This window comes from Eumetopias jubatus, unplaced genomic scaffold (genome assembly GCF_037043125.1).
Source record: "Eumetopias jubatus isolate StellerSeaLion01/CBP00866 unplaced genomic scaffold, mEumJub1_p1.0 scaffold_12, whole genome shotgun sequence".
Classification (NCBI taxonomy): Eukaryota; Metazoa; Chordata; class Mammalia; order Carnivora; family Otariidae; genus Eumetopias; species Eumetopias jubatus.
In genome coordinates, this window is record NW_028274818.1 from 73,254,397 (window position 1) to 73,280,198 (window position 25,802).

The 25,802-nt window shown below is 51.2% G+C and overlaps 2 protein-coding genes across 4 annotated transcripts; one reads left to right on the forward strand and one right to left on the reverse strand.

Moving 5' to 3' along the window:
* The first annotated feature begins 1,114 nt into the window (after positions 1–1,114).
* Positions 1,115–13,326, forward strand: ALG1 (ALG1 chitobiosyldiphosphodolichol beta-mannosyltransferase). The gene is made up of 13 exons (XM_028117520.1): positions 1,115–1,328; positions 2,255–2,332; positions 2,451–2,554; positions 4,168–4,316; positions 5,752–5,841; positions 6,166–6,276; positions 6,702–6,823; positions 6,992–7,030; positions 7,354–7,413; positions 8,258–8,368; positions 9,583–9,697; positions 10,579–10,654; positions 11,945–13,326. Exons 1-13 carry the CDS (start codon positions 1,121–1,123, stop codon positions 12,074–12,076), a joined length of 1,395 nt encoding a protein of 464 aa, XP_027973321.1. The 5' UTR covers positions 1,115–1,120; the 3' UTR covers positions 12,077–13,326.
* EEF2KMT (eukaryotic elongation factor 2 lysine methyltransferase) lies at positions 8,934–24,965 on the reverse strand. 3 transcript variants are annotated; one of them, XM_028117522.2, is made up of 9 exons: positions 24,870–24,965; positions 22,551–22,613; positions 20,545–20,625; positions 19,005–19,106; positions 17,081–17,182; positions 16,781–16,914; positions 16,403–16,698; positions 14,840–14,989; positions 8,934–9,900 (listed from the first exon to the last, which is right to left on the reverse strand). In XM_028117522.2, exons 1-9 carry the CDS (start codon positions 24,963–24,965, stop codon positions 9,830–9,832), a joined length of 1,095 nt encoding a protein of 364 aa, XP_027973323.1. In that variant the 3' UTR covers positions 8,934–9,829. The 3 variants fall into 3 exon arrangements, with proteins under 3 accessions (XP_027973323.1, XP_027973322.1, XP_027973325.1); XM_028117521.1 differs by lacking the exon at positions 8,934–9,900 and adding an exon at positions 12,719–12,909; XM_028117524.1 differs by lacking the exons at positions 8,934–9,900; positions 17,081–17,182 and adding an exon at positions 12,719–12,909.
* Between the last annotated feature and the right edge of the window lie 837 nt (positions 24,966–25,802).

Consider the following 25,802-nt stretch of genomic DNA (forward strand, 5'->3'; position numbering starts at 1 on the left):
AGCTGGGCTCTAGGGACATGGGAACCACATCTGCAAGGTGCTGCCCTGTCTAGGCTCTTATCAAAGGAGGAGGTGCTGTTTTGTTTCTTTGTCCAGTGCATGAGTGAGTGAAGGAGCTTGAGGGCAGTGAGGGTGGCTTCACCAAAATGCTCTCAATGTTTCCCAGCAAGAGGACCCCTTTCAAAATTAAAAGGCTCTCCCATGGACACACACTAAACTCTTGAGTGTGACTACTTTAGGAGGTAAAATGAGAAGGTCAGTGGGAAAAATTTTCCTTCTTAACCACATATATTTGAAATCATTGTGTTTTTTACTTCCTTGTCCTTTTCCCTTTCTCTTTATAAACATTTTATTCAAGTACAACATAGGTCCTGAAAAATGAACAAGTTTGCTGCTTAATGAATTTTCTCAAAAGGACCACACCCACCTCACCAGCACCCAGATCCAGAAAGACAACATGCCGAGCCCTATTCCACCAGCTCTGTATTGGGCCCCCCCTCACAATCCCCTCCTCCAAGGCAGGTCACTCTCCTGACTTCTAACAGCAAAAGGGAGTTTTTTTTTGTTTTTTAAGATTTATTTGAGAGAGAGAGAGAGAGACTGCACGCACAAGTGGGGAGACAGGCAGAGGGAGAGAGAGGATCTCAAGCTGACTCCCTGCTGAGCGTGGAGCCCCCTCCAAGGCTCCATCTCCCGACCCTGAGATCATGATCTGAGCTGAAATCAAGACACGCTTAAGCGAACGGACTAAGCCATCCAGGCGCCTCCAAAGGGTAGTTCCATTTATATAAATTAACGCCAGCCAGTATGTACTCTGGCATCTGGCCTCTTTTCTCAACATTATGCTTATGAGATTCATATAAACTGTTTCACTGTATTTTGTTTGAAATTATCTTAGAATTTTGAGAAAAATTGTTCCTAGATCCTCACATGGTAAAAACTTTACCTTAATATCACTAACTTTTGGCCCGCAAGGGCTCCTCCAGTGTTCCGTGGGCCGCCACGTCAGGAGCCACTTCCCCCCTCCCCTCTGTCCGCCCACCTCCGAGGCTGTCTGGGGCTGCGCACTGCGTAGTGGGCCCGGGGAGGGCGGTCACGTGACTGCTGCCGGCTCGCCAAGATGGCGGCCTCCTGCGTGGCCCTGCTGGCGGTGGCTGCGTCGCTGCTGCTGCTGCTGCTGGTCTCGTGGAAGCGCTGGCGGCAGGGGCGCGGGAAGTGGCACGTGATCATCGTGGTGTTGGGGGACTTGGGCCGCAGCCCCCGCATGCAGTACCACGCGCTGTCGTTTGTCAAGAGCGGCTTCTCCGTGACCCTTCTGGGCTTCTGCAGTAAGTGCCCCGAGGGCCTGGGAGGGAGGCTGCGCTCTCACCCTTTAACCCGCGGCTTTGACCAGCCCAGGGGAGCTGGGGCGGGGACGCCCCTTTCCTTCCTCCTACCTCGCGCAGCTCTCTGAGATTGGACGCCCTCGGTAGTGGCCCAGACGGCCAGGTTTCTGCCCAGCCTTTGGTGGATGGGTCTCTAGGAACAGTCAGTTAATGGAGTGCCTGCCATATGTCAGGACTGTGCTAAATTAAGTGAACTCATTTCATAGTCTCACATAATCCTCCTAGTGAATGGAAAGACGGACTGGAACCCAGGTGTGTGTGACTCCAGGGCCAGTGATGATGACCATACCTCCTTGTGGCTACTTTTGTCAGGCTGTGTCTCAGAGGACTTGTCTCCTCTCCATTCCACACCCTCAGTGCAGAAGTCTGCAGGCAGATGTTTCATTTGTGCTGCATGTCCAGCTTTTACTCTGAGTGTGCAGAAGCAGGGGTGTCTGCTCCTTCATCTTCCTCCAGGATGACATCTTTAGAGGGTACCTCAACCGTGTATCAGGGAAAAGGAGGGAGTAGCACTGGTTGCCTTTGGCCCCTGTTTAGAACGTGTCATCAGAGGTTAGAGTGGAGTGGAACTTCCTAGGGGGTCTGCCGATGGTGGGGTAATTCCACCAGTCGGGTAGTCTAAATTATCTGGAGTGCTTACTATGTGCCAGACATTGTGTTAAGTAAATAAAGGTAGATAAGATTCAGGCTCTCCCTCTGTGGAGAGAATCTGGACCAGAAGTGTCCTCATGCTCTGTTCTGGCTGTGGAGGAACAGAGAGAAAAGTCTTATTTTCCAAAACATTCTTTCTTCACTGTTCAGCCCGAGCTGGTGGATTATCTGACTTTATATTGCCCTGTCCACTGCATTAAAGGAGACATTCTTTTCAGACTCCAGACCCTATGATGAGCTCTTGCAGAACAACAGAATTCAGATTGTGAGTTTGACAGAACTTCAGAAACTTCCAGGTAGGATGCAGTGAACTCCAGTTTCCTTTGAATCTGTGTGTGTGTTGGGCGGGTGTGGTGGGGATTTACACATGGCCAAGAATTCCTTTGGGAGCAACAGCTGTTTTTTGACTTGTAGTTGGGCCCTACATTTTCCAATATGGAGTCAAAGTTGTATTTCAGTCCGTGCACTTGCTGTGGAAGTTGATATGCAGGGAGCCAGCAGCCTACATCTTTCTCCAGGTAAACATCAGCCTTCTGTTATTCTATGAGAACCATTGTTAAGTTTCCTTTACTTCCCAGCCTTTTAAAATGTGCAAATTGTGGGGCGCCTGGGTGGCTCAGTCGGTTGAGTGTCTGCCTTCAGCTTGTGTCATGATCTCAGGGTCCTGGGATTGAGCCCCACATGGGGCTCCCTGCTCGGCAGGGAGCCTGCTTCTCCTTCTCCCTCTGCCTGCCACTCCCCCTGCTTGTGCTTCTGTGTCAGATAAATAAATAAAATCTTTGAAAAAAAATAAAATGTGCAAATTGGTGAATAAATTGCATATTTGTGTGTGTATAGACTTATGAAAACATGAGTAGGAGCTTATGGTATATGCCTTGTATTTATGGTACTCATTCATTCTGTTTTTCTGTGTCATTATAGAGAGTCTTATGATGTACTTATTACTTACCTAAATGTCTTTAAAAATTCATCCAATTCCTCGGAATTCTAAGAAGTAGGTTCTTGTATTACTTACATTTTAGAGATGAAGAACCTAGACCCAGAGAGATTCTGTAAATAGCCCATTGTCACACAGCTAGGAAATACTGGAGTTAGGATTTGAACCACCTAGTCAGTCTGGTTTGGAATTAGGCTCTCAGACTCTCTCATTTGCTGCTTTTTAACATATAAAAACATCTCTTAATTAGCTGTACTGTATTACAATATATGATATGCTCTAATGTATTTAGTTTCATTTTAACAGACATTCAGATACTTCCAGAATTTTTACTTTTACAAATAGCACAGTAAAGAGCATCAGTGAACATATGTTTTTTGCAGTTTCTTTGTGGGGTAAATTCCTGTGCTTGATCAGAGTTCATGCACTTTTTAAACTCTCTCTCTCTCTTTTTTTTTTAAAGTAGGCTTCATGGCCAACATGGGGCTTGAACTCAGGACTGCGAGATTAAGAGTCACATGCTCTGGGGCGCCTGGGTGGCTCAGTCAGTTAAGCATCTGACTTTTGCTCAGGTCATGATATTGGGGTCCTGGGATTGAGCCCCGTGTCGGGCTCCCTGCTCAGCGGGGAGTCTGCTTGTCCCTCTCCTTCTGCCCCTCCCTCCCACTTGTGTGCATGCTCTCTCTTTTTCTCTCTCTCTCTCTCAGATAAATAATAAAATCTTAAAAAAAAAAAAAGATTCACATGCTCTGTTGACTTCGCTAGTCAGGTGCTCCAGAGTTCAAGCACTTTTAAAATGTTGTGGTGTGTTACTGGATAGTCCTAGAATAAGGTTGGGCCAATTTATCCCCCACCCAATGGGGATGCCTCTTCTCCCATGTGCTCACCACCACTAGCTATTGTTAGGTGTTTTAGGGTCCGCATTCTGATAGGTGAAAAATGCACCTCTTTGGCCATTTTTTATCTCCTTGATTATTGGTGGTCTTGGACTTTTCAGGTTGGCCAATTTTATTTCCTTTATGAGTTTTTATACCTTTTTTGGTGAGGAAGAGGGTCTTTCTTCTGTTTATTAATTACCAAGAGCTTTGCAAAGATAATTGACTCTTTGCCATGTACGTTGCAACAGTTTTCACTCAGTTTATTGTTGACTGTGGTCTGGATTTCCTTCTCTTCATTCAAATATCTCTTTCCCAGAACCCCCCGGGCCTGCCTGCCATTGCTGTCTGCTGGCTTGTGGGTTGCCTCTGTGGGAGCAAGCTCATCATCGACTGGCACAACTATGGCTACTCCATTATGGGTCTAGTGCATGGCCCCAGCCACTGCCTTGTCGTGCTGGCTAAATGGTGAGTGTTTGGGAAGAGGGTGCACACACCATCCCTGAACCGGGTAGGAAGAAGGGCCAGTGCAGAGGCCTGGTGAAGCTGGTCCCCCATGTGTTCAGTGGGGTAAGGGCAAGGCTGGGGAATTAGGCTAACTCTGGTTACAAGTGATAGAAACAGGCCTAAGGCAAGGAAGACGTTTGTTGGTCCCTGAAACTGCAAAGTCCAGAGACATGGCTGACTTTGAGCTCCAAAAGGTATCGTCAGGACCCACTCTCATTTCTCTCTCCGCACTCCCTCCTGGAGGTGTTGCTCGTGCTGCGGAGTTCCCCTGGTGCTCATCCCCACCCTGACAGGCTCAGTGCGAGAAAGGGAGCCTCTCTTACTGGCTCGTGCTCATCTGCCAGGCTCTGACATCCCACTATACCCCTATGTCTCAGGCTTAGGGGAAGTGTTCCACTGTCAAACCTGGGGTCCCAGGTGCACCCAGACCAGATCCCCAAATAAAAAGTGGGGGTGCTGTTGGAGGATGGGGACATAGGCCACAGTCTGCTGCAACTATTGAGACAGGGAGAGGGAAGAAGGGCCTGTGGGAGCAGGTTGGACGCAGAGCAGGAAGAGTTGTGTTCTGAGCCCGAGCGGGCACCATCTGCCGCCTTCCCCCCATGGGTCATTCACTGAGGGTTCTAATAGCTGTGGCAGCAGCAGCAAGCGATCATTGAATACTTGCTGCATGCCAGGCCAGGCCTTTTATCCCATTCAGTTTACGCTGCCCCTGGTGAGGATGTCCTGTGGTCACTCTCCTTTTACAAGCCAGGAGACTGAGGTCGAGCGCCATTTTGCTGCTTGCCGCACAGCTAATAAGCGTGAGGACCACAGTTCAGTCCCCGGCTGTCCAGCTCTCACGCCTTCTCTGCATCCTGAGTGAGGAACAGGCTGTGCACCTGTACCACTGTACACCAGTGGCATTCAGCAGCCTTGAGTGCTCCTTCGCCTTTCTCGTCCTCTTTCACTTCTGCCCTGGGATCAGGGCTCAGGTCTCTGTTGGGAGCTAATCTATTGCTTACACCTCTCTAATGTTTTTAAAACCATCCCTTGGTAGCCCACAAGCCTCAGCCCCACAGCCTTTGCAGCAAGAGCACAGTGTGGCTAACATATAATAAAGAGACCTTTGTTATATTTCTTCTTTTGGTGTCAAGAGATCCTGGATTTTCCCTTTTGTAGAGATAAGGTTTCTAACTGTATTTTTGCTGAAAAGCGATATGACTTAAAGAAAGGTGTAAAGGAAATAGTAGTACAGATGGAACTAAGTGCAGACTCTGGGAAGGTGCCTCACCAGCAACTCGATTTGGGAGACCCCAGCTCTGTGCTCTTCTGTATCAGAAGGTGTCACGTCATGTGGGGGTGGTGGCAGTGTGGCGCCCAGGGCTCCTGGCTGAATGGTGATATGTCTTTTCAGGTACGAGAAACTCAGCGGGCGCCTGTCCCACCTGAACTTGTGCGTGACCAACTCGATGCGGGAAGATCTGGCAGAGAACTGGGGCATCAAGTAGGGGCCTGGGGAGGCGAGCGGTCCCAGTATGGTTGGTCCCAGCTGCAGTGCCTGCTGTGTCATGTTGGCGAGGCATCCAGAAATGCCCAGGGGTCTGGGAGATGGTTACCTGGGAAGCCAAGGGAGGAGGAGACCAATAGCCCATGTGGTTTTGATCTTGGAACATGTCTCTGTGCTTCCCCAAGTAATTCTGAAGCTTCTTGTTGTCCTTGTCTGAGACTTGGCTCCTCCGAATGAACTTATTTTTTGGATCCCCCTGAATCTTGTATTCCTTAGGTCTTTCTCTGGCTCTCTCTAGAGCCCCCTGTGATCTCATTACAGAGCTGTGACCGTCTATGACAAGCCAGCATCTTTCTTTAAAGAGATACCCTTGGACCTGCAACACCAGCTGTTTATGAAGCTGGGCCGCACCTACTCTGCATTTAAGGCCCGGTACGTCTCCCATCTTCAGCCTTTATCTGCCTTCTCTTGTGTTTCCTGTGCTCCCGCCTCTCCCCAGTATCCTCGCAGCTGTTCCATCTCTCCCCTGGGTCCTCACTGCTGTCATGGCCTCTCTCATTTTCTGGCTGCAGACCTGGGAATCCTCTAATCCAGGGCTTGGCAAACCATGACCACAGGCCTGCCACCTGTTTTGGTAAATGAAGTTCTATGGTACTGCAGCACACTCATCCATTTATGCATTGTCCATGGCTGCTTTTATACGGCAACAGCAGAGCTGAGTTTTGGATGGTGTTTCTGACTTGGCCTGACCTTTGGGAGCCTGCGGGCCTTACTCCTCACTCTGGCAGGAGATGGCCATCCTGGGGCCCGAGGCCTTGCTCTGTGGCATCTCATGGGCTCTGTTTCTGTTCCTTCAGCTCAGAACCCCTGGACCCAGCAACAGAGAGGTCGGCCTTCACAGAGCGGGATGCTCAGAGTGGGGTGGTGACGCATCTTCATGGGCGGCCAGCCCTGTTGGTCAGCAGCACCAGCTGGACAGGTCTCAGGACCCTTCTGGGCGCTTGGGGCTTGTGTGAGCACCTGGCTGAGCCTGCGCCCCATGTGTATCTGACGACACTGGGGCCCAGACGAGAAAGGGGAGGGTCTTGAGCTGGGAGGGGAGGCATCTAGAAACCAGCCAATGACACTTAGTTCTCTTTTCTTATAGAGGATGAAGACTTCTCCATCTTGCTGGCAGCATTAGAAAGTAGGTGTGTGGCTGTGATCAGGAGCTTGTCAGGGGCTGTTGAGCTGTGAGGTGCTCACCTGGCCTTGTGTGGTGTCCTCTGAAGCATGTTCCTGACCCAGGGCCACTGAGTGGGTCAGCCTAAGGACATGGGTGGTGGAGGCGGCGGCTCTGCGTCCCCATTTGGGTCACTGAGTGACCAGGCCCTAGATCTGAAATGCCACCTCTGCGAGAGTGATCTTGTGGATGGGAGAGGCTCCCTCCCTGCCACCATCTCATCCCCCAACCCCCACTCACCTGATTAGATAATAATCCTGGTTATCATTTAATTTTTTTAAACATAGAGTTTGAACAGCTGATCCTAGATGGAGAGAGCCTTCCTTCTCTGGTCTGTGTGATAACAGGTATTGCCAGGGATCTTCCATGTTCCCATATGAAATGGGGGCAGTTGGGGGTGGGGTACAGAAGGCATCTGCCTGTATTGTGTGCCTTCCCCATACCAGGCGTGTGATGTCGGTTGTCTTGTCAATCCTGACCACAGCTGTCTGATGTAGGGTTTTCTACACTAGCTTGACAGAGGAGGAAACTGAGGCTCAGAGGGGCCTGACAGCAGGGTGTGGCTTCTAGTTGAATCTTGGATAGCATGGCCTCACAGATGCTGAGTTTTACATGTGTGCAGTGGTTTTCAGGCATCCTCTTTTTTTTTTTTTTTTTTTTTTAATGGAAGAGTCCACTTTAAACTAAAGAGCTCAACATAAAATTGCTTCCAGAGTAGCCCAGTGGGGAGAGAGAAGCAGAGAGCTGTGGTTAGAGCAGAGTCCTGGGCGAGCTGCCCCACCTTGTATACTTCCCTCCTCCTGGCCAGAGCTCCCAGGGGCAGCTAGGAGCCCACTGTATACACCATGCCACCTGGGGCATCAGGCAAGACACAGGCCAGTCTGGGTGAGAAGTTGTATCCAGTTGGTAATCTGGGGCCTGCCCAGAGTTTATCCTGGCCACCTTCCCAGCCTGAGGCCCTCTGGATTCAGGTTGCTTGGGGCGGGGGTGGGGGTGGGGGGAAGAGAAGGGCCATGGCCTCAGCGGTCAGGGTGCATTCCCCTGGGGGGTCTGCAAGGGGCCAGATGGGGACCTGATCACAGCTGCAGAGTGTGGGCCTTCTGCTCACACCTGTGCAGGGTTCTGAGGCTTGAGGCTGTGGGATGGAGCCAGAGATGGGCCCAGTGCAGTGACTCAGATTTTCTCTGCAAGGCAAAGGGCCTCTGAAAGAGTATTACAGCGGCCTCATCAGCCAGAAGCGTTTCCAGCACATCCAGGTCTGTACTCCGTGGCTGGAGGCTGAGGACTACCCCCTGCTTCTAGGTAAGGGCATCCAGCAGGGAGAGAGCTGGGGTTTAAAAGGGAATATTCTAGGATAGGGCAGGGACAGAGTTTTTCTGAAAAGGACCAGATAGTAAATGTTTTATTTGCTTCTGTTGCATAGTCGTCTTTGTTTTTGTAATCCTTTATAAATTAAAAGCCTTTCTTAGCTCCAGGGCTATACACACACAGGCCTCAGGCTGGACTGGGACCTGCTTAGGGACTATGTGGGGCCAGGAGATGCCACCTGCCAGGAACCTGTCGGAGGAGCTCTTGGCTGAACTCTAGGGGACCAGGCTGCTTCCTGATGTGCCGGCTTCTCCCGCCTGCTGGGCCCCAGACCTGTTTGTCGGGGTTCTGTCCTCTCAGCCTCTGAGCCCTCCATTCAGTCCTACTCTTCCATCTGGGCAGGAGGGCTGGGCCTGGTTTTGGGTTGGGGTTCCCCAAGTTCCCCAAGTCTGGGAGGGCAGTGGCTTGGGAGGTGCAGAAATAATGTGTTAAACAGCATTGACTCTCCTAGACCTCTCCATCTTCCTCCATCATTCTCTCTCCGGAGGGGCGTGCTGGCCTAGTGCTGGCAAATCTCTAAGGCCTCATCTTCCAGTGAGCAGTCTCGAGTGGAAGGCCTTTGGTTGGCAGGAATTTCCAGCCAGGATTTATGCGAAGTTGTTTATTTGGCTTTATTTTCACAGTGACAGCTGCTTTTCTGTTGGGTCTGCTATGGGTTTTCCCCCCTAATTATTGTGGTAAAACACCATTATAGTACAAATTTGATATTTTAACTATTTTTCCATTTTTAAGTATACATACAACTCAGTAGCATTAATTACATGCACAGTGTTGTACGATCATCACCACTGTCTATTTCCAAAACATTTTCATCACCCCAAGCAGAAACTCTGAACCCCTGAAGCAATAACCACTACAGGTTCTTTTAAAATATATCGTGGTTAAGTAGACAAAGGGAGTCTGAATAAAACTATCCGTGATGGGCAGGTCGTTTTCAAACAGGGACGAGTGGCCAGGAGTGGTGGTTGGGGAGCTCTCCTGTGTGTCTCCCCTTCTCCAGGCTGCTTGCCCAACTCAGCCAGTTGTATGTGGGGCTGGGGGCTTTCCCTTCCTGACCCTGAGGTGTCGATCCACAGCCCTCTGAGGATTTGTGTTCAAGGGGTGCATGGGCCAGCGCTCTGACTGCCCCCCTCGCCCCGACCCTGCAGGGTCGGCAGACCTGGGTGTGTGCCTGCACAAGTCCTCCAGCGGCCTGGACCTGCCCATGAAGGTGGTGGACATGTTCGGGTGCTGTCTGCCTGTGTGCGCCGTGAACTTCCGGTGGTAGGAGCAGAAACCAAATCTTCCCTGAGTTAGGTTCTCAAATCAGCTGTGGGGGTGGTGGGGGGTTGCCAGCGAGGTCAGAATTGCTCAAGGAATTCCTCCGGAAAATCGTGCAGCGTTGCTAGGTGGTCTTCAGGAGTAGGGCCCGTGGGGTTTCTGAAGGTAGGCTGCACCATATTGAAGGAGTGGGCTTCCACCTAGAGCTGATGTTGAATAAAAAATACGAGTCTTAAATACTCCACTTAGGCGGCCACTTATCCATACTCATGGATAGAGTGGTGGCTGGAATTGCTCGCACAGCTGACCTGGTTTTATTTCTCTCTCTGTCCCTTTTGTCTGGGCTCATATAGCTGGATTGGAATCAGTTAAATGAGTGTAATTCTCTTTCCACTGTTCTTGGCAAAGATGGGTATTTGGAGAGGTTCTAGAAATAGTAGCCCCACCACTGGCTCAGGAGCCAGCCTCTGAATGGGAAATACAGGATGTTTGACCCTGAGCTCTGGGCACGTTGGGATTAACTTCCTGGTGACCCAGAAAAGTCACCCTTAATGTGCCAAGTCTACCTCCAGTGTGGTTTCCTTTTACCTTGTTTTTCTGCTGTGCAATTAAGGAAAAGATGGAGAGCCCATTGAGCATGTTCTCACGGAAAAGAACATGTAGCAGAAAAGGTCAAAGTGTGTGCTCATTGCACCTCCTTCTCAGAATCAGTTTGGATTTTTAATGTGTATCCATCCCTCCAGGCCTTTTTTTTCTATTCAGATGCCAAATCTAAGAACAGACTCACTGCAAGCAGACTGACTGTGGGAGGGGTGGAGTGGGAGTTGGGGCAGGCACCGGGGGTCTTCTCCAGGCAGCTCTCAGGTCTGTGGTTCTCTCTGCAGCTTACACGAGCTCATGAAACATGAGGAAAATGGCCTGGTCTTCGAGGACTCCGAGGAGCTGGCAGCTCAGCTGCAGGTAGCCACGTCTGCCCCCACGCCAGGGTGCTGAGTTCCACCCCAATTCTTTGCTCCTGTGGCCGGGTGGGTCTGTGCTGGGTCTGGGTGAAAGTTGAGGTGGGGAGCAGTGGTCTCAGAGGCTGGGCCTCCGTGGGCTTGGTGTGTGTGGGGGGCCCTGAGTGCCCTCTGGATTTGCGGAGCTTACACCACACAGATGATGCCAGAGGTGGTGGACCCTGTGCGCGGTCTAGGGAGCAAGCGACTGGTTCTGTGGGAGAGTGAGTGAAGGGAGCTTCGTGAAGCAGCCTTGCAAGGGGACAGGTGGGAGTCTTCAAAGGGTACTTAACACTTATTATAAAAGATGTGTTCATCATCATTCTTGGCAGTTGAGACCAGGGACAGCAAACTTTCTGGAAAGGCCCAGATGGAAAATGTTTTCAGCTTTGCCATAGTCTTTGTCAGAAGTACTCAACTCTGGGGCGCCTTGGAGGCTCAGTTGGTTGAGCATCTGCCTTTGGCTTGGGTTGGGGTCTTGGGATTGAGCCCCATGTCAGGCTCTCTGTTCAGCGGGGAGTCTGCTTCTCCCTTTCACTCTCCCTCTGTGCTTTCTCTCTTTCTAAATAAGATCTTTAAAAAAAATAGTACTCAACTCTGCTATAACAAGAAAGTGGCCACAGTCTATGAGTGAAGGGATGTGGCTCTGTTCCAATAAAACTGTACTTGCAAAGACAGGTGGAGGCTGTATTTGGCCCATGGGCTTAGTTTGCAAACACCTGATGTAGTTTAGCAAAGCTGGAAAGAACACAGACTGTCTAGTTCCAGCACGTGAGCTGAACAGTGGTGGGCAGAGGCTGAGGGTGGGTGCTCTTGGTGGACGGAACAGCGCAGCAGAAGCCAGGGGCTGCTGTAGGGTATGGTATGTGGATGGTGTGGATGGAAAATGCCGCAGTCTGGTTGCACTGTCCAGTAGGAGCAGAGTAGGGGATGGAGTGTGGCTGGAATGTGAGGGCTCTTCTATGCCCTGTGAGGAACGGGCTTGTTGGGTCCAGGATATCGGGTTCAGAATGTGTTTGAGCCAAGCTTGCTGTGGAAGCTGGCCCACAGCGGGAACTCTGCGGGCTCCAGGACACTGGTAGTGGTTCTTGAGGTGCAGTGACAGAGGGTTTCAGTAGATCACTGGCCTGACTGCCGGTATTTGGAGGGGGACAGGAATCTAGCCTGCTGGGAAGGAGGGACAGCTTTCGGGTGGGACCTGGGATAGGGGTGGGAAGCAGTTGATGAGGTTAAGTTCTGGTCTTTATTCTTCTAGATGCTTTTTTCAAAGTTTCCTGATCCTGCTGGCAAACTAAACCAGTTCCGGAAGAACCTCCGGGAGTCAGAGCAGCTTCCTTGGGATGAGAGCTGGAAGCAGATGGTGCTGCCTTTGGTTATGGACACGTGACCCCTTGAGCCAAAGACTGAGTGCTCCTGAGCATGTCCCAGTTCCTCTTAGCCCTGGGCAAACGCTTTAGAACAGTGCCTCCCCGTGGACAGCAGCTGGAAGGACAACTGTAGAATGATATTTTTTAATGACCTAGTTTGTGGCCCAGGAAACTGGTTCAGCCTGGTTTCCTCCCTGGAGGCTCTGAATCTTAGACTCTTCTGACCTGAATGTTTCCTTCTCCCCACTATATTACCTTCTTGTTATTTGCTTGTGGTATCTTCAATATCTCTTTGACCTGCTTTTGTCTTACGGTGTCTGCCTTTCCCAGCATCTGCCCCATTGTGTGTCTGATATTTTCATTCCTGCCTTGAGGACAGGTCCTGCAGCCTGCTGCATTGTAACGTGTACAACGGGCTTGGCTTCCTGAGGGATGTGGGTACAGGCTCGGGGGTGGGGTGGGGAAACATACTTAATACATGTTTTTATTTTCACAAATGAAATGCTTATTTCTGAGCCAAAATTTTCATTTATGATTTATAGAGATTTACTTAAGAACCAGAACTAGTGACAGAAAGGGGCACCCACTTGAATAGTTTATATTTTATTAGAACACAGTTTGCAGTTCCTGATTCTGAATTTAACATTCTTCAAGCATTCAGGTCCAGTGAAAATTTTATTTTTTGCTACATGAAAATTCTTTCCAGGATGGTGATTTAATTTTTATGTTAATCTTTAAAAACGTTTGTAAACCTACAGAATTAGTTTCAAAATTGCCATGTCTAAGTGCTCTTCATAGGGAAACAGCTTCTGGTTGTGATGAGGCACTGCTTCCCATGGGATCCCAGTCTGGCCTGGAAATACAACATATGTGTCTCAGGATGGTAGGGTTTGGGGACATGACATCAACCTTATAGTGTGGGGCTGCAGGACAGGCTGGAGGGTATATACAGACCACAGACTTCTAGGCCCCATCCACACACGTAGAATCAGCGTTCAGGGATGGGACCAAGAATTGAGTTTTTAAATGGCCCATGGCAGCCAGGTTTGCTGCCCCTGCCTTCTGGGCCCTGGAAGGTCACAGACCTGGCTGGGTTTCCTGACTACTCAGCCTGGCGCCTCTTGGCAAAGGCTGGACATACATCAGAAGGGCTTACATTGTTTTTGTAAGCACAGCTGTTTGAAGAGCCCTTGGCAAGGAGCATTTTGTTACCAGTTTTTTATGAATGAAAATAATTACAAAAATGAAATATTAAAAGTATTGAAGTGTTGGGGTTCTGGGCTGGCTCAGTCGGTGGAACATGCGACTCTTGATCTTGGGTTCATGAGTTCAAGTCCCACATTGGGCCTAGAGCTTACTTAAAAAAAAAATATACACACGTGTGTGTGTATGTGTGCCTATAATCCTGCCACCAAGTACAACAACTGCTAATTGGTTATGTTCTTTCAGATTTTTCCCTGTATGCATGTTAACATGAAGACGATTATTTTTAAAAATACAAATAGGCTTGGGGTCCCTGGGTAGCTCAGTTGGTTAAGCATCCATCTGTTGATTTCAGCTCAGGTCATGATCTCAGGGTTATGAGATCGAGCCCCATGTTGGGCTCCCCACTGGGCACAAAGTCTGCCTAAGATTCTCCCTCTCAAAAAAAAAAAAAAATTCTCCCTCTAAAAAAAATTAAATAAATAAAAATGGGTATATATATATATATATATATATATATATATATATATATGGTGTTTGGTATTTTGCTTTCTTAAACTACAGTGTATTTTTCATATAGTATCTGAAGGAGGACTTCATTCTTTTTGAAAGCTACAGGGCACTCTGTCCATGGGACACGGGCACACGTAGGGGTTGTTTGCCTGCAGAGGCGATTGTCGGTGGGGCTGTGCTTGGCGGGGGGGGGGGGGCGGGTTGTGGCAAACATGGTCCTGCACTGTGGCCAGGCTGTGTGTGGAAAGCCCTGGTTGGGCCTGGTGCATGGCAGGCACTACAGGGCTGTGGCCAGTGGTTGTGGAGTGGGAGAGTGGAGGGCGGGTGTTGGCTGCCTGGCTCCACTCTGGAGCTCAGGCAGTCATTAGCTCCCCTGCACCCCAGAGTTTCCATGGATGAGACTGGAGGATGACAGCATACCCATCCCTGGTGCTAGAGGGGCTGGCATATCAGGTCTGAGGACAGTGCCTGGCCACAGCGGTACCTGGCGACAGCAGTGCCAGTTTGGGGTGTAAATGGCAGAGCCCCCCCCCCTCCAGAGTCCTCCCTGCTTTTCTTCCATTTACTGGGTGCTTAATATAGCGATAATAGCAGCTACCATGTTCCCAAGTGCTCCCTGCATGCCAGTCCCTGGGTCACGTCCCAGGTGGATGTTTCCGCTGTAAAGATGAAGACGGGGAGGTGAGTGGCGGCCCAGCTTCACCAGCGCAGGTGGGATCTGCTCCAGAGCCTGCACCGCACTACTGTGTGGCCAGAACTTATCTACCCTGACACCCACTGGCATCCACCATCCTCTCCTCTCTGTTCTACAGACCAGGAAAACAGTTCTGAAGGCCCTTGAAACGTGCTCTAAACACACAGTAGGACTGCTGGTCTCTGACCTTTAAGACTGCTGCATAAACTGCCTCTTCCCCTTCAGAGCACAGCTCCCTGGCCCAGCCTCCTCCGCTGACCACCCAAGGGGTGGGTAGTGGGTCGAGGACCCAGCACGTCATGTGTTCTGGAGTCCTGTGTGGGGCCCAGGTAGCCTCGCAGAGACAGCAGCCCCTCCCGGGCCCATGGCTCACCTAGCTCGTTGGTGAACAGCCAGCAGGTCTCAGGGCTGCGGACGGTGAAGGCAATGTAGGCTTCAGGAGCCTGCTGGTCTTTCAGGCAAGCAGAGAGCCTCTGCAGGACTCTGACCAGGGACATGACAGTTTCTGGGCAATATAGCACATCTGCAATGAAAAATCTCAGGTTACCGAAAGGGGCTCACTCCAGGATTCAGGATCCAGAAAAGAGGGTGCCTGGTTGTACTGACCTCAGCAGCAGGGCTGGGGCCTGGAAACCAGTTTTATTAGAATCATGCCATTGGACACAAAGAAGATGTGGTTAAAAAGGAAAACTCTTATGAGAGAAAAAAAAGCTGCTGAAAGACCCTGCAAGAAATGGAAAATATCCAGGACTCACTGGTGTTCCTTTAAAAAAAAAAATTGATTCTTTGCCTATGGTCTATTTAGAAGACGCTTAATGAAAGAAACCCCAACCAACTCTCTGTCTCAGAGTTCTTGCTTCCAGGGGCCTACTGTTCTGTTAGCTACACTGGGGGACAGGGGAGACAAACTTGCTCCCTGTCAGCATGCTTACATGGGAGGGTGCTGCTCAGGTTCTGTGTTCTGGCTACTGTGGGCCTGTGGGCCTCAGGGCTGTGGTCCAGGATCAGAGGCACAGCACTGTCAGCTGGACAGGGGACTGAGTGAGCTTGGCAGGGGACTGGGTGAGCTTGGTGGAGGACAAGGCGGCTGTTGGCCAAACACCCCTTGTCTCAAGGACTCTGCCTTGCACCCGAAGTGGCTGGTCCCCTCCCTCCCCCTTTTATTCCCTCAGAGATGAGATGTGGGGCTCATCTCTGAAAGACATGGGGGCATGGACCTAGGATAGAGACGTGCAGGCAGAGCCCTTGGGGTCAGATGTGCAAACATCAGACAACAGAGCCATATGCAGAGATAGAAGCAAGTGCTCACAGGGGTGGGGGCACTCAGAGCTTGTTTCCTGACTCGGACACCACTGTGGTTTGACCCTAGGTCTGGCCCAGGGCTGGGTGTCTGTGATATGCATAGGAATCAGACATGGTCCTGGGAGAATCATGCTTGTCCCTCGTAGCCCTGAAAAGATAGGGCTGCCGGGGCCATTTCAGCCCCACATCTGAAGACTGGGTGGTGGTGGAGGCAGGGCTGGTGTTCAGCTCCCTTGCTTCATGGCGCTGCTCTGGCCATTTCATTCAGGTTCTAGAGAGGGACATAAAAATTTCTCTACTCAGCTGCAGCCTGGCTAATAGGTTAGATGGCTTTGGTGCCCTGGGGCCTGTTCTCTCCATCTCAGGCTTTGCTGAGAAAAGCTGGGTTCATTTATCCGATGGAACCATTTTAACAGGAGTACATGTGGCCACTGTGTCAAACGGGAGAGCTGTGGCTTTAGGGCATCCAAGAGGCATGCCCTGTGGTTTGATGTTACCCTGAAGGCCCACAACAGCCCTTCTACAAGTCTCATCGTTCCTCTGCCTAGCAGGGTGCACTGTCCCCTTCCCAGAGCTGAGAGCTGGGAGGAGTCACTCCAGTTGCCCTGGGGCGGGGCGGGGGGGGGGGCAGTACCTGCTGCTATGATTACGTCTGGCCGGAAGGCAGCCAGCTCAGGGGCCGTCACAACATCCCAGTCTAGCTGGGCCACCGTCACCCTGGGGCTCTCTGTGTCGTGGGCATTATGTCCTGGGTGCCTTTCAGGGTCAGTGGTGTCTGGTTCCAATGAGAGGCCATTGAGAAGGATGTTTCCTCGGAGCTGCTCAAGAACACAGCTGTGACAGTCGCTGAAGACGTATGTGCTGGGACAGCATGTCTTGCAAATGGCCAGGCCCGTGAGGCCAGCTCCACTGCCGAGCTCTAAGACAGTCCTAGGTGGGAGAAGGGGGCCTGTGTCTGAGACCGTGTTGGGGAAAACCGGCTTCCCTGCCCTGCCCTGCACCCCGAGGTCACCTGTGAGCAAAGGCGGCTGGGTTCTCTATGGCCCATTCAGCGAGGTAGAGTGCAGCGTCCCACGTGACCAGGCCGGTGGTACCATGGGAAACGATGGCTGTGCTCTCAGAGAGCGTGACCGAGTCTCCGGAAGGCTGGGCCGAGACAGGGAGAGAATTAATCCTGCTACCAGGAGACAAGGAGCTGATCTTAAAAAGAAAAACATCACAACAGGTGGATGGCTAGATAAGACCGTGGAACATCCTGCCACAGAATGCTACATGGCAATGGAAAGGAGCAGGTTGTCATTGTATGCACTACCTGGATGGGTCTCAAGGGTGTTAACGCTGCACAAAGAAAGCCAATCTCAGAAGGGCACACATTGTGAGATTCCATCCATCTGACCTTCTCAAAATGACAGGACTGTGGAGAGGGAGAACAGATCAGTGGCTGCCCAGGGTGGGGTTGGCAGGGGCCCGGGGACAGGGGAGGCCTGAGGGAGGTCTTTATGGTAACGGAGTAGGTCAGTATCTTGATTGTGGTGGTGCCCACACGGGCCTGCATGTGTGATAAATGAGGTACACCTACACAGGCTCGGTGTATACACCGGTGTCCCTGTTGTAATGCCATACAAGTCAGGTCCCATGTTTCCAGTGGGGGAATCTGGAGAAAGGGCACCTCTCTGTACTGTTTTTGCAATTTCTGTGAATCTGTAATTATTAACAACAACAAAAAGTCACAACTCCCTGGCATCATGACCTATATGTGGAAAGTCTCAGCATGTGGGGCCTTCCTCAATTCAACCTGACATTTGGGGCTTGGGAATTCTCTGGTCTTTGAAGTTTCCTGTTGCCCTCAAAGCAGGTGGTTTGCTGGCAAGGGCTTCATGGAATATGCAGTCCTGAAATGTGTTCTCCAAAGCGGGGCTTCTGAGCATGGCACCTCCAACATGCCGTCACCCAGGGGTGGTTTCTGGCTATCTCTGAGCTCACAAAACTCATATAGGAGACTCCGGTGTCTGGAGTACTGTGAGCAGTCGTTTGTTCATTCATTCATCCACACATTTTTCCTGAGCATCTACTACGGTGCTGGGGACTCAGATGTGACAAGATGAAGTCATTCCCTGTTCTTATGGAACTTCCATGCCAATGGGGGATAAAACCATAATAAACAAAGTAATTTCTCAGTTTTTCAGGGCTATGAACAAAATAAAAAGGACTACATGATAACAGAGAACAGGAGGTCTATTTCAGATAGATTGGTCAGAGACAGCCTCTTTGATGTGTCATGTAACCTGGGATGTGAGTATAAAGGAGAAGTGAGGCATGTGAGGTTCTAGGAGGAGAGCATTCCAGGCACAGCATGTGCAAAGGCCCTGAGGCAACATTTCAGTTGGTGAGTTCAAGGAAGACAAAGAATGCCAGGGATGTGGAGCACAGGGAGAGCAAGAGGAACGAGATGAGAAGGAAGGCTGGGGCAGAGCATGCAGGGCATGGCAGGCTACGTGAGAAACTAGGATTTGAGTCTGAGTACGAAGGGCAGCCACTGGAAGGTTCTGGGTGGTCGAGTGACATGCTCTGATTTACCTCTCAAATCAAGGGGAGCACTCTGGGGGTTCTGAGAGTGTGGTTTTGAATCTTCCTGAATCCCCACATACAAACAGAGTAGTGAGATATGGACAACATTCAACAAAACTAAGTGAAGCCAAAATATCAACAAGTGGGGGCAAACCATAGACACAAGACTTGTGTGCTCCATGTGTCTGTGTCATGGGGCACATGACAGGCCTGAGGACAGAACCCCAGTAGCCGAGCATTCACTGGAAATGCAGGTACCAGCTGTGAACCACGGCCCACGGAGGAGAGAACTTGCTGCTCTAGTCATCGGGGGTGTGAGGGACCAGGGGTGAGGCCTAATGGCAACTAGAAACACTCAGAAATGCTCTCCTGTAACACCCATCCATGAAGTATTTACTGAGGACTGAGCACCAGGTCTCTACTATGCAATTTTGTGCATCACCTGACTTAACCCCCAGCCACCCCATAAATGAGGCACTATAATGTATTGAAATGCTTGGTTTACTGAAGGGGAAACCAAGGCTCAGGGTAGTTAACTGACCTCCTCTAAGATCTCAGAGCTGATGGGTCAGGATTTGCACCCACTTGAGGCTGACTGGAGTCTGAGTTTCAACTCTGTGTACAGGGGTGGATGTCTGGATTGTGTGGGGAGGGTGCCCATCTCCTACCAGCAGATAGCTCCGGTGGCACTGGGTGGGCTCCTCAGCCATCAGGACCTCTGCCAATGCCTCGTACAGCTCGTCCAAAGGCTCCATGTGGACAGCCTCGTGCTGGGGGTGGGCAGAGCAAAAGCTTCAGCCAAGACATTTAGGTTGACCCTCATGAATCAAACAAAGGTTCCATGTGTTCACTTTTACTCTGACTTGTTAAAAAGGCTGGAGGATTTTTACCGATTTAGATAGGAGATTTGTGATGGATTGACTTAATACAAGCCACCTGGCATACAAAAAATTCATTTGGTAGGGAAGCTGGAGGGTATCTCAGGTATAGAGAGGGCAATGGTGAGGTATAGTCTAGGGCAGCAGAAATGGGACTGCATGAGCTGCCATGTGACGGTGACAGAGAGCTTTGCCCTTCCATCATGATGCTGTGGATGGATCAAACAACTGGTGCTTTTAAGTGAGCCCGGGCAAAAGCCACAAGGACGGGCACTCTGCATGGTACAGTTGGCTTCATCAATGGGCAAGCCTCTGTCGTGCCCTTCACAGGGGCAGCAGCAGGGCGGCCATGCTTCTGGTGGTTCTGGGGAGACCTGCAGGCCATGACTAGATGCACATATTGGGGAGAATCAGGTGGGGAGGCAACAGAGAAGCCAGGAATGTTTCACATGCTAAGCTTGGGTGAGACATGGCCCATGCATTCAGTGGCCGAACACAGCAGGTCTGATGCTGATCACTAAGGAATCACCTCTCTGAGGTCCAGCCTAATGTGAAACCCAGCAAGTTTGGGCTCATTTTTTTTTTTTTTTTTACTCTTTTTTTAATGTTATGTTAATCACCATACATTATATCATTAGTTTTTGATGTAGTGTTCTATGATTCATTGTTTGCGTATAACACCCAGTGCTCCATGCAGAACGTGCCCTCCTCAATACCCATCACCAGGCCAACCCATCCTCCCACGCCCTTCCCCTCTAGAACCCTGTTTGTTTTTAAGAGTCCGTAAAAAAAAAAAAGAAGAAGAAGATAGCGGGGCGGGGGAAGAATGAAGGGTGGGCTCATTTTTAAAATACATCCTGTATCAGTCAGGAAAAGAGTCCACATCAGATAGCCCATTAGGGAGAAGAGGGTAAAGCGAGCTAGTTACAAAGGTATTGCAAGACCTAAAACATCCAATAGAGGGCAGTGTGGCAATCCAGAGATCGGCAACAGCAGAAGTGGGCAGGCGGGCTAGGGGAGAAAGGTTGGGGGGGCGGCGAAGGGGGGCTGGGACCACAGAGGAAATGCAGCTGCTGCTGGAGACCTCCTGAAGCACAGAGGGAGAGATACCCTGGTCTCTCTTCCTCCTGCTCCCCCATAGCCTCTGACTGGTCGAACCCAGCTGGGAACAGTTAAACAGGGAGGCCCCTGACATATTGGGGTTTGCAGAGCAGGCAAAGGGCATGGGACAAATCGGAGCTCCAACAGGCAAAGCCAGGCACAGTCCACTTTCGGAGAGCCAGCCAAGTCCCAGGTGTTGTGTGGCTACCAGACAGTGCCCATTACTGACCTTTCTGATGAGCTCTGAGAGAAAGCACCGGACATACTTCACTGATGGCGGATGCTTCACACAGAGAGGATGTTTCACAGTCTGTGACAAAGGACGCAATGTGAGTTGCTGGAGAGACCCTGCCATCAGTCTCCCATGAGCTTCAAGTGAATACAAGGCAACCCCCATTACTTGATCCCTCAGAAAAGATGTGTACAGACACAAGGGTTCTGGGTTCAGGTGACCCTCATGCATCTGAAACAGTAAGTCTTAAGATACAATTCCTTTCCTAAAAAAATTTCTCCACTACAGTGGCATAGGCTGACAGAACATTCTGGGTAGAACATGGATCACACGGACCCAAGCTAATGCCCTGCTACAGACTGAATGTTTGGGTCCCCTCAGTTCATATGTTGAAGTCTAAAACCCAATGTGATGGTATTAGAAGGCAAGGCCTTTGGGAGTGATTAGGTCATGAAGGTGAAGCTCCCATGAATGGGATTAGTGCCTTTATAAGAGACCCCAGAGGGTTCCCTCAGTCCTGCCACAGTGAGGACACAGCTATCTATGAATCAAGAAGTGGGCCCCCCACCAGACACCAAATTTTGGGGAACCTTGATCTTGGCCTTCCCAGCCTCTAGAACTGTGAGAAATAAATTGCTGTTGTTTTTAAGTCACCCAGTCAATAGCATTTTGTTATAGCAGCTGGAAAGTGCTCTGCCACCCCTTCCCAGGGCAGGCAGCATGAACTAGTTTTTAGTGGGGACAACTGTGGGATTGTCTGGTTCTGTGGAAAAGGTGAGAGCCCAAATAGTGGGAACAGGCAGACTGGGCACTTGCTCTCCTGGAGCTCACATGCCAGGCTGAGGATGAGTGCTAGGATGGCTGGGACGGAGGAAGATGGGGACTCTGCCTGGGATGTGGTGGAGGGGAAGGTGGCTCTCAGGGGTGGTACTTCAGCTGATGTCTAGAAAAATCAAAGAGCATGGGGAGTGGGTTCCAGGCAGAGGGGATAGTTTGTGGAGGCTCTGAGGCAGGCATGGCCTGGCATTTTGGGAAGGAGGGCAAGGCAACAGGGCAGTGAGAGTGGGGCCAGGTCACGTGGAGGGACATGATTTTTTTAGTCAAGGGCAACAAAATACCCACACAACCCTTCAGGGGCTTTCTAGTTGGCTGGTGTTAGGTTTTAGCCTCAGGATGAAAATCAGAGTGGGCTGCTGCACAAGGACCTCAGAATCTCTAAGCTCACAGTCGTAAATGACTGGGTTGCCCTGCAAGCCTCCACTAGCCATGGCTGAATCTTTCCTATATGGTGGTCAGACAATCTTGGTTCACCCTCCACACAGGAATTCTTAACCTAGGCTTCTTGGATGGGCTTGGTGCTTGGAGGGCTGTCTATAACTCCCGTGAATTTGTATACAAAATGTATTCTTCTGGTCCTCCTTTTTATGGGGGTGGGGTGAGAACAGGAGAGTCTACAGCTTTGGGTTTTCAGAAGGGTTCACGATCCTCAAGAGGGTTCATAGCCAGGATGCAGCGTGATTTCCACTTGATCCACATGGCCAGGGTCAGGATGGGGCAAGGCCAGGCAGAGTGGTGGCCTTACCTCTACCCTTGTCCAGATGTACCTTAGAATTCAAACCCTACCTCAGAAAAGCAGGCATATCTACATCTAGAAGAGACACGAGTAGGCAAGACTTGCCTCCTTATTTTTTCCTTAAATGTAAATGTAAAGAAGAAAGTCTTTGAGTAGCTACCAAATGCTAGATGTTCCCATAGCTGTCATCTTGGTTTTCATTGTGGATAGTTTCAAAGAAATCTCCCAGATTCCCTCCTCTCATGCAGATTTTTGTATATTCTAATGTCTTCATCTAAGAAAACAACAGAGTCAGAGCTGCCTGAGGTGCTGCTACCCAAATGCAGTGTCTTTCTTTTTAAAGGATACAAGCGCGCCCACTGTGTTTCTGTCATGTCTTCATGGGCAAGTCAGGAGGCTGGTGATGCGACCCAGTGATTCTGATTCTTACCTTCTGCAAAATATTCAGCAGCAGCTCAGGACCTGATGAGTCCCTTAATTTCTCTTCTAGGCTCTATTCAGAGAGAGAGTGGAGGGGAGAGAGAGAGAAAAATCTCAAGGGCATTTTCACAGGAACATTAAACATGCAATAGGACATGTTAGCAAAGTGTTAAGTGATCTCTCCTCAGGGACCTCGGGCCAATTGGAAGGGGAAGCCACAGGCTGGCTGAAACCCTGAACTTGAGAAGTCCTGGGTTACACACCTCGATGAGTCAGAGAAAGAACATCAGAAGACAGACTCTTGGTTTGTGTTAGCCCTGGCTGCTTAGGCTCACCTGGGTCACAGAGCAGCTCCAAGGCTGAAATGATCAACCAGGAATTACGGGAGGAGCCATGACACTGACACCTGATGGGCTCACCTTGAACTTGACATCTTTAAAATGGACACACAGGCCAGGCAAGGTTATGCTGTCTTCTCTGACAGAGAACTCCAGCCCAGCGGTGAGGTCAGGCTCTAGAAGTAGGCATACTGGCCCTGGCTGGTGTGTGGTATCAGGCAAATCACTTCATTTCTCCAGAGTGAGTTAGGCTCTAAAAGGCCTATAAACCTTGGCCCTTGCCCCTCTCTCTGACCTTATCTGCCACCACCCCTGGCCTCCTTGTCATTCCTCAACCACAGCAGCCTATTCTCACTGGCAGGGCCTTCCCACAGCAGGCTGCTTTACTGTTCAGGTTCTGGCTCAAATGTCACCTCTTGGGGGAGGCCTTCCTGACTCCCCTACTTTGATGATACATTTCCCTGTTTTATTGACTTTACAGCCACTGTCATCTCCTGGTGTTTTCTTGCTTATTCATTTACCTGTTTATTCTCTGGCTCTCCCATCCAAGCAGGGCCTCATCTGTAATGTGTACTGCTGATTCCTGGTGCCTGGCTCATGGAAGGCATTCAGTAAATATTTGGTGATGGAATAAAAATACTAGCTAACACCCACGTCACTTACCATGAGCTAGATAGACACTGCCTCAGGTGCTTCAATCTCCTGTAATTCTGACACCAGCATCATCACTGTAGTCCCCATTTAGTAAGAAAACTAAGGTATAGGAGAGATGTATTCACTTGCCCAAGGTCACACGGCTTGTATGGGGGTTGGCCAGGATTCAAACAGGCAGGCTGGATCCCAGGCCTGAGCTCCCCCCTGCTACACTCTACTTCTTTACTAATCAAGCCATCTTTCTGGTCAAATGTGAATGGTACTAATAGTACCCCCTGCATGGCTGTTGTAGGCCAGTCTAAGTAAGCATTTATCATGGGCCTGGTACAGAGTAAGCACTCATTTCATGTGAATAATTATAGTCGATATTGAATTGGGACCCACTGATGCTATTATGAAGGTTTACATTTTGGGTTAAAAAATTACATATTCCTTTCTGACCGGAAAGATCTCTCAGAATGCTAAATGGGTTAGGTCAATGAGACACAAATGACTAACCACCACCCCTTAAGATGGGGCAGACTTGGGGGGAGGAATATGTACCCAATCTGAGTCATCCCAATGAGCTCACCGCACATGAATTATGAAGGAGGCAGCATCATTAGAGCCCCTGCATTGGCAGAAGGAACCTGCTGCCATGGTCATTTGCCTGTGCAGGTCTCCAGGGCAGGGGAGGTGAGACTTCTTTCGTCTCTCTTCTGGCCTGTTTTGTACCTCCCTGTCTCTTCCATCACAGGCATAAGAGCCTCAAACTGCCTCTGAGAGGATTTTGTCCAATGCTGACGGTACAGATGAGAACACCGAGGCCTGGCGGGGGAGGGAGTGTGGGTGTTTGTGATTTGGTCACTGCCCTCATTGCAACTGGTCTCCCGGTGTCCTGAGGACGTTGACTGTTTACATGCGCAGGAACAATGGCTAGAATGACAACTAGCTAAACAACAAAAGTAATGAAATTTATCGTGAATTGTCCCTGACCTAACTCCCGAGTGACAAAGGGAGTTAGGAGGAAACTCCGCATTCCTTGAATTCGTGGACTCAGTGTGCAAAGGCAGTCGAGGGCGGGAAGGGCCAGGGGAGGGAGCAGAAGGCCTAGTGCAGGCTGGGCTCCCCAAGAGCGCGCAGGTGTGCCTCCTGCTGCCCGCCGCCAGCCCGCGCGGCCCCCGGCAGAGCCCGGGGGACATGGACCCGACGCGCGGCCCGTTAGTGCGAGGGAGCCGAGAATATCACGCGGCGGGGGGAGGGGGTCGGGCGCCGGAACCCGCCCCGCCCCCACCCCGCCACAGCCGCCCCTCGCCCGCCCTACCTCCCGCCTGCCCTACGCGCGCCCCACCGCCCACCTGCCAGGGGAAGGAGCGCAGTGTGCGCGCCGCCAGGAAGCGGCGCTCGAAACTCTGCAGCACGCTCTCGGCCTCCGCGATCTCCTCGGGCGCCATGGCGGGGCGGGCGGGGCCGCGGCGTTGCCCGGGAGACGGGGCGGCAGAGGGGCGGGGCTGAGGCGGTGAGCGGGGGCGGGGGAGGCGGGTTGGGGGCGGTGCCAGGTACGGCTGGGCGTGTGGGAGGCGGGGGCAGGGTTGGCTTGGGGCGGGGCCTGAGGCTTGAGGGCGGAGTCAGGGCTTTGGCGCCAAGGGAGGGCAGGCGGGAGGCACCGGCTCTCTGGTAGCTTCCAGTCAGGCGAAGGGCGAGGTAATCCTTCTTTTGTTCTCGCGCCTTCACGAGGGTTTTCTCGGCGGGGTCCGAGTGGACGGACGCGTAGCCCCCTCCCTGTTGCGCTCCTGGGAGCGAAGGAGGCTGACTGCCCTCACGTTCCAAGTCTGTGTCCTCAGGCGGAGGGTTGGGGGCCGCAGGCCTTCGCCTCCCCTTCAAGTCAAGGTGCGGGTTCGCGGCTCCGGGTGGTTGGGTAGGTGGCGCGGTTAATGGGCGAGGATACGTAGGTTCTCAGACCTGACCCACCAGGGCGCCACAGGATGAGTGCAGGCCTGTGAGGTGCGCCCCCCCGCCAGAATCTTACACATTCCGCTGGAGGCCGTGGTGGGGTTTAGTCCCCTCTGCGGTCCGCGTGCTCTCCACAGCGCGGTGCCCTGTCTGGGCGGCGACCTCAAAACGGCGAACCATGCGCTGAGGTGCGCTCCAGAGCGGGGAGGGGGCGAGGAGCTTGGCAGGGTCAGCCTGAGGTCACGTCCTCTCCATGACCTCGACACGAGGCAGGACCCCCCACTCCTCCGTCCTTCGGGTCCGCCCTTAACCCATCCAGTCTTGCCTTCACCAGACAC

What these genes read in the sequence shown, in the direction of transcription:
- ALG1 (XM_028117520.1), top strand. Translation starts at nt 1,121, where the DNA reads ATGGCGGCCTCCTGCGTGGCCCTGCTGGCGGTGGCTGCGTCGCTGCTG. An exon ending in AGAACTTCAGAAACTTCCAG is followed by an intron (nt 2,333 to 2,450) that starts GTAGGATGCAGT and finishes TTTGACTTGTAG; the next exon opens with TTGGGCCCTACATTTTCCAA. An exon ending in AGCTGGCAGCTCAGCTGCAG is followed by an intron (nt 10,655 to 11,944) that starts GTAGCCACGTCT and finishes TTATTCTTCTAG; the next exon opens with ATGCTTTTTTCAAAGTTTCC.
- EEF2KMT (XM_028117521.1), bottom strand. Translation starts at nt 24,965, where the DNA reads ATGGCGCCCGAGGAGATCGCGGAGGCCGAGAGCGTGCTGCAGAGTTTC. An exon ending in TGCGCTCCTTCCCCTGGCAG is followed by an intron (nt 22,614 to 24,869) that starts GTGGGCGGTGGG and finishes CTCTCTGAATAG; the next exon opens with AGCCTAGAAGAGAAATTAAG. An exon ending in GCCACCGGAGCTATCTGCTG is followed by an intron (nt 17,183 to 19,004) that starts GTAGGAGATGGG and finishes CCCTCTCCACAG; the next exon opens with TCCTGTCATTTTGAGAAGGT.